This window comes from Euprymna scolopes, chromosome 21 (assembly GCF_053919585.1).
Source record: "Euprymna scolopes isolate OS-2025 chromosome 21, ASM5391958v1, whole genome shotgun sequence".
Taxonomy (NCBI): Eukaryota; Metazoa; Mollusca; class Cephalopoda; order Sepiida; family Sepiolidae; genus Euprymna; species Euprymna scolopes.
Genome location: NC_136502.1, coordinates 18,463,917 through 18,475,268, shown reverse-complemented (window position 1 = coordinate 18,475,268; position 11,352 = coordinate 18,463,917). Strand labels below are relative to the sequence as shown.

The following is an 11,352-nucleotide window of genomic DNA, read 5'->3' as shown; positions in this document are numbered from 1 at the left end:
ATTACAAAAAGAAGAGTTTTTTTATTTAAATATCGGGAATATTAATAGAACAAAGAAAAACTCATTTTCTCTTTGATCTCTTATTATCAAATTCAAACGTTTATACAATATTTAAAATTATATGTGCATATTAAAAATAAGAGCAATAATTTTAAATATCTCTTAATTTTAAGCTTGAAACACATTGTTTAAATATGTGAAATAATCACACTATACAACTGTATAAAATTCTATACTTTCAATTGTTTATTCAGCATTTCATAAGTATTTTATATAAATAGTTTGATTAAAATAAATAAAAATGAAGCATTTTATATAATAGTTAAACATTTTAATATCATTTATTATAACTTTAATTTGAAATAAAATGTATAACAATTAGAATTAATTTATATAAGTACTGATAATCTTAAATGTTCTTAAAACTTCGGTAGCAAAAAGAGAATTAAAATTTATGTAGAGATTTACTGTATATATAATTCAGGACATAATTTGACAAGCCTATTTTCAATCTTGAGAGAATGGATAACTCATGTAAGGTTGCCTACATCAGGAGTCACTTATGAAACAAGATTGTTCAATCCCAATCACACCACTTCTGAACCAAAGCTGTCTGAATCTAGTGGCAATGGGAAGTCTAAGACAATTAGAAACAATGATCTGATAAGCAGAGTGACCTCTGACATACAGCAACTGATATTTTCAAGTAGTCATCCATGACATAATTATATGCATTTTCTATATTAATCGTTACAATATACTATGGCTATTTAGAAAAATAATACATTAATCTATTTATAAAAACTATCATTAATTTTTACATCTTAAAACTACATATAAATTATAGTATAAATTTAATATATCAAATGTTTTACATGATTTAGTTTATAACAGAATTATTGGAAGCAAATGTCATGATTAAAGTGTATGATTAGTAAATTTTGTGTGGTACAGGAGGCAGTGGTCTAGCATTGTGAGTAATTTGAATGCTGTCTGATAAATGATGTGATCTTTGTTCTGTTTCCTCTCTCAACAAATTGTTGGCATTATTTGTTGCTTTTGAAAAACATCTGGCTGAAATTGTTGATTCATTTGGATAGTTAAAGTTTCCTTCTATGTTCCTCTTATCTGTCATATTCACCTGCCCAACATGTGGCTTGAAGAATTGTGGAATCAGATGATCTGAAAACAACAAACAAACAACTCTCAATAATATAATCACATGCAATTCATATGTAGATAATACATTTTAAAAAGTTAAACTTCCTTATTAATTATCAAGTGTTTATTTACCTGTCATCTCTTCTATATGACCTGTGCCTACTTCACTCCAACCACGTCCACTGTCAGCATGAGAAGACAATGTAGATGTCCATGTTGGACAATAAGGAGTCATCAATGTGTTCTTATCTCCATTCTGTATGTTTGGTATCATCTATATTTCAGTACAGAAAAAAAGGCAGAGATCTAATATCTTGAATTTTAATGCATCAAAGTACGAAGTAGTCAGAAAGTTTTACTACCTCACAAAAAAATAGAACAAAAATATAGGAACAAGTCATACAGCAATACTAAATACATTTGACTTCAGTTTATCCACTTTAGAAACAGTAAAAAAAATAACAGCATGAAAACTATTCAAAACAAATACTAAAAGTAATAGAAAAGAACATCTAATAGATTCAGTTAATTAATTTTCATTGACATTGTCAGACATTGGAAAACTCTTTATGAATAATATTTTTATGCCACAAAATTAATGTGGTATCATGTCCTGCATGATATTTTACAAATCTGTTATTTGGTAATTATTCCTCTATTTTTGCTTGTGACATTTCACTAACCTGTTAGATTACAAAACTTTTGAATAGCCTTGAAAATTGAAAAGAAAACATGCAATTTCAAAGTAATACCTTACCTAAAAATAACTTAATATTAGTTATTTTAAGTATGGGATCAGTCAGAAAATGAAAACAATTAATGACAAATGACTGCACTTCATTTTATAATAAATTTGATCATTAGTTTATAAATTAAATTAGAGATTGCAGGGGAAAACAGTAACAATAAAAACATATGCAGTTTTATAGAAACAAAAAATTACAATTAAGATTTCAATCATGAATTTACTTACCTGAGAGTTGATGTCAACGGAATTGTTTGGTCTAATTATTGGTGATTGGTTGATGAATCTCGGATATGATTCCCTTCTGTTGGCTGCCATCTCTTCAGCACTCCTACCAAAGTTGGGATCATTTATCATTGTAGTAGGAACATCTGGCCAAGAGCTCCCTCGATAAGAAGATGACATCAAATGTCTTTGTTCACTCACATATCTATTAGAAACATCATCTCTATCTACACTTGCAGCATTACAACAGCGAAGCACGCAGATCGAGATTGAAGCCGTAACAATGATAGTCACCATCACAGCCAATAACGTAATAATAATCACCATATTAAGATGCACCTTCTCTTCAGACTCACCATTTTGCAGCACACCATTTACTCTTTCCAAAGAAGAAGAAGAGCTCTTGTTTTTCAATAGCAGACTCAAAAAGATTGTAGTTGTTGCTGATAAAACTGGCATACCACTATCCTTCACTACAAACTCCAGTTCATATGAGCCGGCATCTTGTTTGGTAAGGGCACCCGTAGAAGACAACAAACCACTGTAATGGTCAATCGTGAACAACTGTTTCTCATTGCCTGCACTTATTTCATATTTCAGAAATGCATTCTCTTGACTGTCACTGTCATGTGCCCTCACAACTGTCACGTTCTTGCTTTCATCAGCAAAATACACAACTTCCACATTGTGTGGATTAACACTGGGAAATGTAAAATATGGACTGTTATCATTTTCATCTTCAACCTCAACAATCACATCCACTGTATTATTCAGTGATGGCATTCCATTGTCTTTCACCAAAACCTCAAACTTATAAACATCTTGTAATTCATGGTCCAATGATTCACTTGTTGAAATAAAACCATCTTTTGTGATCACAAAAGGCAGCAGCAGCAGCACCTCTTCACTTTTATGCTTATTTCTTTGCAGAGAAAACATCAGTTCCCCTCCAGCTCCCAAGTCCGGATCAGATGCATTGATTGAGCCAACATCAATGTCAGCCTTCTGGTTCTCATTGATACGGAATTTGTATCTTGCTTTACTAAATTTCGGCTTCACATCATTCACATCCATCACTTTAATTGAAAACTTACTCTCACTATGGCGCGGTGGGAATCCCATATCTTCACAGCTGATTGTGATGTCATGATTTTCCTCTGTCTCTCTATCCAATGGGTCTTTCAGAATCACTTGGTATTTGTTCAATCCTTGACTTTTCAGTTTAAACTTATCATGATGGAGATCGCATATAACTTCTCCATTTTGACCAGCATCATGGTCAGTTACTTTCACATATGCAATAAAACTGCCCACTTCAATGTCTTCAGAAACGGATGTGGAATCTTTAGTAGATGAGGATGAGAAAAAGTTCACATCTATTTTAGGTGCATTATTTTTTTGATTAATCACATTTACTTGGACCATAGCAATTGAACTTAATGGAGGTATACCTCCATCAATGGCTTCCACATATAATTTGTGAATTAAATTTCCTCCTTGTGATATTTTATTTTGCATAAATAATTCCCCGGAATTTTTATTTAATTTAAAATGTGCTTTTTTAAATGTTGATGTTTTTGAATTGAAATGATAAGAAATATTACCATTTTTTCCTGAGTCCAAATCGCTAGCTGATAAAATAACAATAGCCATGTTTTCATTCCATTCACTTTTGATAGAAACATTGTATATATTCTGAGAAAATGTTGGTGTATTATCATTAATATCTAACACCGATATATCAACATCTAAAACACTTTGTTTTGGTGGAGATCCTCCATCTGTTGCAATGACCTGAATCAAGTATGACTCTCGTTCCTCTCTGTCAAGCATTTCTTTCAATACAATACTGAGGTCTGATGTTCCAGCAAGTGTTTTAGAAACAGCCAGAGAAAATGGGATTTCATTATCTTTGTCTAGTTTATAAGTAATCTGTGAAAAATTATTACTAATATCATTATCTATTGCATTTGGGATCATCCGTTGCATTCCTATTCTAACATCTTCATTAAATTCAATATCAATTTGTTCATTAGGAAATTCTGGTGGATGATCATTTATATCTTTTATGTTTATTTTGATTTCTAAAAGCTTTATAAAAGATTTGGACTTTTTCACAGCAACATCAATCATTTTGAAACATTCTGTATTAGAAGTACACAAAGATTCTGCGTCCAATATTTGTGCTGTGAATAATTTTCCACTGTTTTTGGCAACACGAAATAATTGTGATCTTCCTTTATTATGTTGTGTGAAAGTTATGTGCTTATGATCTTTTGGAGAAATGCTATCCATGATATAGGAGTCTTTGGCAATATTACCAATGTATGTTCCAGGACTCTGTTCTTCTTCCACATTGTAGATGAGATCAGTACATAAGTATGTATGCAGAAGAATTGGTAATACATACACTGAAGTGAACATGTTTGCAATCAGCCTATTTAAAAAAAAAAACAATGTTAATTTTGATGCATATATTTTACTAAATGATATTTATAATCTGTTATGAAAAGAAGATGTATTCTACATCTTAATAACAATTCACTTCTACTGATTTTTGTTTTTATATTCAGAATTCTAACAAAATGTTTCAGTTTAATTACAAACAATTTTACAGTGAGAAAATATCAACATTTATTGTTGACTGTACATTGTTAATAATTTCAATATTTAATCCAAATAATTTCAATAATACAAATCTAAATTAATGAATGACTAAAGTAATAAAGAAATCAAATTCTATTGAAAACTTACAATAATACAAATTTGTTGATTTTAATATTCTCCTCTAAAAATCAATTAAAATTACTTCTATTCATAATGTTATTATTTCATTCCAAATACAAAATTATTTAATGTACACAACTAAAAGATCAATAAGTTATACTAATTGGTGTTATTAAGAATATCATTCAACAGTGAATGTTATATTTTATATTACAGAATAAAATACTGAGACTTTGGTAATTTTGAGACATTGTTATATATTATCTCCAAATAACATACCTTGTTTACAAAATTTAGTAAGTTAAAAGAAATTACATCCACTACACATAACTTATGATGCACTAATAAAATCGATCATAATTCTGATGAATATAATCTACAATTAAACCTTTAACATCATCTTCGTCCAACTGGATATTAAAAACAAATTGTTTTCATTCATTACATTTTGATTAGAAAACAAATTTATAAGCGATCGAAAAAGAGTTACTTCCCTTGTAACAATTTTTTCTTTGCTTTTGAAATTGAAGTAAATCGTTCTGTACCTTTTCCAAATTTTCAATCAACAAATATTATATGCCATTATTGAATGAATACATTCACATGTTTTAATTACAAGAATATTATTATTAAAGCACTATTAAAATGTAACAATTTGTAGTTAAATAAAATTACCCTATTTTAAAATTTGTCACATTATTATGTAGTAAAATGTTTACTATATTTTATTTTCATAATTAAAGTTCAAATTGCATATATATGATAGTCAATGAAGTGTAAAGTAAATACCTATTAACTAATTGAAGAATTTCATTTTCTGTAGTAGTACTTCTATTTCAATTTGACGAAATAATTACATATAATAAATATTATTTTAAAAGCAAATTAAATATAAAATAAAAAATCATCCTTATTTGAAATTTGAATTTGCTTTTAAAACATCCATCTAAGCTAAATTGAATAAAAAGTACATGAGATATTTCTTAATTGGTGCAAACGGTTACATACAATATTATATAAAAACGAAATATTAAGACAAGGAGAAACTATCATGGCTACTGAGTATTCATACAGAAATTAAAGACAAGAACATTAAGCAATATTGTAATATTTTTATAAGCAATGTTGATATTTTCATATTGAAAGAAATATTGAAAAAGGTGATATCTAAAATCACTTAAAAAGTGAAAATTAATTCCATACATACTTTAGATCTTTTGTCTATCTCCTTATATTCTACATGATATACTGAAAGAAATTATCAATATAATATCCAATTATTAAAATATATCATACTCTTTAAAAATGAAAGCACATTAATATCAAATGTTTAGAAAAATAAGTAGCATACCTTATTATTGCTTAAGTTTTTGGATATAATAAATTTACATTTTCCCTTTTCACTGCTGTACTTCTCCGTTATAGCAGAAGAAGATAATGAATGTCAAAGAGTATGCATGTATGAGTGTGTAAATTAGTTGATCCAATGTAGCATAATGTGTATGCAATGGTTGCTTTCTCAACTGATGACATTCTTTTTAATGAAAATAGATTAAAAGTAATGAGAAAATTTAATTCTTTTAAAATTTTATAAAAAAAAACAAAATAAATAATAGATATTTAGATATTTTATATATAAAAACTTTTTAATTGTATTATCTTTCTCCCACAATTCCATAGAACCAATTCGTTATTTTTCCATGAGTAACTATTCTTTTCTTTCCTTCTCTACATAATTCCTTTGTTTGCCATTTTTAAAAAGTGGTGTTATAATGATAATACTGAAGCAAGTATTTTTTAACACCAGCTGACAATTTATTTTACCTTAAATATCATTTTTCGTAATAATAAAATATTTTAGTATAAACCAAAAATATAATCCATGCCATCTGTGGTTTATCATTTAAATAATTGTCATCAATAAATACTAAGGAATTAAGAATATTTTAATAAAAGAAACACAAAATATTTTTCCCATTTATTATTATAAATTAAGTGCATTTTTAACAACATTGACTCAAATGCATTCCAATCACAAATAGATTTTAATTCTATCTAAAAATTCTATATAAAAAACATATACATCTATTATTTCATGCTTCAATGCAAAAACAGAATTATTTTTATTTTATCTATGTTTTTTACATACTGTTAGAAATATAAAAAGCAAAATTTTCTTGCATAAAAACATGTTTACTTAGCACTTGTAAAAACATTACACAGAGAATGCATATAAGTCTATCTTCGGCAAAGGAATGTTTGTTTCTTTAACTATCATAATCAGTATTTTTAGTTTTATTATATCCGGCATCCAATAATTCTTCATTTCAAATTCTATGTAATTCTGACTTATAGTTTTTGATCTGATAAATGCTTTATTATTATTATTATTATTATTATTATTATTATTATTATTATTATTATTATTATTATTAGTAGTAGTAGTAGTAATAATAATAGTAGTAGTATTGTTGTTATTATTATTATTATTATTAGTAGTAGTAGTAGTAGTACTCTTTTTTTTACTACATACTAGGCAATTTACATAAGTTATTATCAGTGATTGGTAATAACTAGGGCTGTGACAACAGAATATTCTTTTCATTCTTTTGATTCTAGGATATATATCCGACACAGACACACTTAATCAACTGAGAACCACATACATCTACATAAAAACATATAAGATATTAACGAATATATACTCAAGAGTCAAAACAATGAAAAGAATATGCTGTTGTCACAGCCCTAGTAATAACAAGTAATGTTTTCTGGAGTCTTAGTGACAATAAGTCCTCCCATATTTCCAATACTCTCAACCTCTTTCAATAACCATTGCAAATCATTTTATGTTTTCACAATAGTCATTTATTATTGAGTTTTCACTAATAAGAACTGCTAGCTTTCTTTGGAATTTGGATGGCAAAATTCCCGTACTCTATGTGCACTTCCAGTGGAGGTCTGTATAGTGCTCTCCTTATTTCTTTCTTTATTGACTTTTTATACCATTCTGGTGTCATTTAAAAAAAAAATAAAATAAAAAAAAATAAAAAAATAATAATAATAATAATAATAATAATAATAATTATTATTATTATTATTATTATTAGTAGTAGTAGTAGTAGTAGTAGTAGTATGTTATTTTTTTATCACTTGTAGTTCTCAAGGCTCTTCATGCTAAATTTCTTGCAATACTTTATGAAGCACTAATATTAATTTTTATTATCATTACCAGTGATAGTTCATTGGTAAAAACAAGTGGTATTGCTTGGAGCTTGAGTGATAAGTTTCCTCAGATGAATTATTTTTTAGTAGTAGTATAATGTTGTGTCATTTTGATCTCCTATGATACTCGACATCACAAAGGTTGTTGATATCTAATAAAATCCACTCAAATAGTTTTAGAGTCTATATTATATATATATTACTTTTAGTATGCCACAAAAATAGTAGCAGCCGAAGTATCAACATGTTTACTATGATACAGCTGAAGTTTCAAGGACATTTCCTGTTGAATTTGATGCAATTCTGTAGAGTAGTTTTGCAGTCTAAGTGGCAGACAAAAATGCTCAATATAGATATTAAAAAATAATATTTATAAGCCTAATTTTAATTTATAATATTGATTAATGACAAAATTCTAAAAAGTATCACTGTTTATTAGAAGGACAATATTGATATGGACAGCAATTTAAACTAATTGTTAATTACAGGGTTAAACATAGGAAAGAGTTTGAGAAGCTTTTTTATTTTAATTATATATGCCAATATTTCATAATTTTTTAGATGAGGATTAGTAATTTGTATTATTATTCTCATCTTGGTTGTTATTTTCACATTTCAGCCGGTATAACTTCCTATCTTCAAGTCTATCTTTTTAAACTCTGGAACTTGTAGAGAATTTTGAATTAAATCTTTCAGTTTATCTCAATTGTTTTCATTCCATCAACAATGATGAATTAGATGTGTTAATTTTAAGAATAACAAAGATTAACACTTCTACCATGTCATAGCTGACAGTTAAATGTTGTGAATATAACAACTGATGAGATGAATTTTGAAAAAAGCTGAACAAAATTAAGACTATTGAGTGTACTGTCAGGTATTGTAAGTAATTTGAATGCTGTCTGATAAATGATGTGGTCTTTGTTCTGTTTCCTCTTTCAGCAAATTGCTGGCATTATTTGTTTCTTTTGAAAAACATTTGACTGAAATTGTTGTTTATTCAGTGGATTTATTAGTTCAAGTTTCCTATAATGTGCATATGAATTATCTTATTGATCTGTCCACTGTATATCTTGAATAACTGTGGAATCAGCTAAGCTAATACTTATAATCCTTAAAATAATCAGCAACTTTCAGTGAAATTTCATCATAGCTGAGTGTTCTTTCTTTGTTTATTATTAACAACAACAACAAAAAAAGATATTTATTCTATGCTTTTACTTGTCCCCTTACATGTATGTCCGTTCTAATCCAACCAATTCACTGTTAGCAAGAGTAGTGGAGATACAACAAATAAAAAGTGATCAAAAAACAAATATATAACAAATGTTACCAAAGGCAAGATAAGTTAATTTTCTACATACTGGGATGTTTTTGGTATTTTAACTTATTTTAAAGCATTTATGAAGTTTGAAATGCAAAGTTAAAATGACAAGATGGTGGACATGAGACAACTATCTTTAGAGTCTCAATAATAACTAAAAAATAAAACAAAATTCTGGTAGGAATCCACTCAATAGTGACATTTATTTTGCAGATTTCAATCAGTATTTTATTTTGCCTCAAATATAAGATTTCTTATCAGAATTTCATTTTTATACATTCTATATTTTGATGACAATAAAATAGTTTTGTTTATATCTATTTTTACAATAACCTTAATTTTAAAATTTAGTAACAACTAATGTCCAGAAATCTGATTATATGACAAAGTATGTATAATTTTACATTCCAAATCTTTTAAGTCTCCAACAAACATTGGATTAAAAAATAAATGATAAATTTATTGAATCACATGCTGCTAATCACATTACAATTAATTCATTGTTTGTTTTTGTCCAAGAATTGTGATCAAAACAGAGAGATTATTAAATGTATAGCTTTTTAAATTATAAGTTCATTAGCCTATATTAATTAGTCTGTCTTTTAGTCTATTTCTTTCAAGACTTCTGGATTCTTCCCACTAGAATTCTCTCACTTTTGTATATATGATGTCACTTTCCCACCCTTGTTTCTTCCATCATGATACTGGATCCCCAGTTACCATTGACCATTTTGTTGAGTCCTTGATCTCCAGTCAACAATATTTCTTATCTTATAACCTACCTGCTAATATATGTAATAGCTAACTTAACTCAAATATTTAACACAATATTTGTGAAAGAATGAGTATTCAAAATTCATAAATATACAAATTCCATAAATTCCATATTAATCCTTTACAAATAAATAATTCACAAATTTAAGGAAATACTAAAAAAAATTAAGCCCAAAGTTACTTTAATCTTGGATATTGAATAATTAATTTGGATGACACAAATGATAATGAAATTCACCCAGTAATTTGGCATCTTATACAATGAGAACAGAGATTTGAAAAACAAGTGCCAATATATGATTTTCCATTCTTTTAGTGATTAGATTTTTTTTATTTTTGTGTCACTCCCTACATGTCTTGAGCAAACCATTAGAGTCTTCTTAGAGAACTTTCTAACAAAGACACTCTGATGGTTTGGCCACATATTTCGTCATTCTTCATCAATCTGATTTATAAAGCAATAGTGCCAGCCTCATTGGAACAAGAGGAGAGGAGACTTGCTTCACAATGGTCAAAACTAATTTGAAAGTTTTAGTCGATGTGCATGTTTTTGACAATGGAATTCTAACTGGAATTAGTTATAGACAAAAATAGATAGATTAGCTTCATTTGTGATGACGTAAATTCACTAGGAGCTTTGATTGAATGTTGTCACAGGCAAACAGACAAGTTTTTTCTTTCTTTCTATATGCACTTTCATAAAAAAAAATACTGTCTAAAGTTTGTTATGGGTGTAAATATTATTACATATTTAATTTTACTTTTTTTGTCAACATTTAACATAAAGTTTATTTGTAATGTGAAAGAATATTACTTACAGCTTATGAGTTTTTCTTTTGTTTCTTCTGTTTTGCTTGGTTTTCTTCCCAGATCATTTTTTTTCCCCTGAGTCTTTTCTTAAGTCGGCTTCTTGCAATGATTGGTCCACTGTCATCCAAATAAATATACATATAATGATGATAATGCTTCTTTGGGGAATATTCTTTGTTAGTCTGGATTTTCTTTTTCTTGGAGATCATCTTTGTGTCTGACAAAAAGAATTTCAATTTTTATTTCAGTTGTCAAATTTTAAGACAATAAAATTAGAACCAATAGAATTCAATTGAATAGTAGTGTTAGGTCAGAATTATTTTTGGTAGCAATACAAAGGAAGTGCTTCTGGCAAGCGAGT

The 11,352-nt window shown here is 27.8% G+C and overlaps 1 protein-coding gene across 1 annotated transcript; it reads right to left on the bottom strand.

The window, feature by feature from the left end:
* Positions 1 to 931: 931 nt before the first annotated feature.
* LOC145243061 (protocadherin alpha-10-like) lies at positions 932 to 11,121 on the bottom strand. The gene is made up of 4 exons (XM_080106166.1): positions 11,000 to 11,121; positions 2,135 to 4,568; positions 1,294 to 1,435; positions 932 to 1,182 (listed from the first exon to the last, which is right to left on the bottom strand). The coding sequence occupies exons 2-4, from the start codon at positions 4,553 to 4,555 to the stop codon at positions 932 to 934; spliced, it is 2,814 nt and encodes a 937-aa protein (XP_079962292.1). The 5' UTR covers positions 4,556 to 4,568; positions 11,000 to 11,121.
* Positions 11,122 to 11,352: the final 231 nt, after the last annotated feature.

Bases quoted from the DNA above. Each gene is read 5' to 3' on its own strand.
- LOC145243061 (XM_080106166.1), bottom strand. From the start codon at position 4,555: ATGTTCACTTCAGTGTATGTATTACCAATTCTTCTGCATACATACTTA. The intron at 1,436-2,134 runs GTAAGTAAATTC...ACTGAAATATAG, and splicing joins CCGTTGACATCAACTCTCAG to ATGATACCAAACATACAGAA. The intron at 1,183-1,293 runs GTAAATAAACAC...TGTTGTTTTCAG, and splicing joins TCATATAGAAGAGATGACAG to ATCATCTGATTCCACAATTC.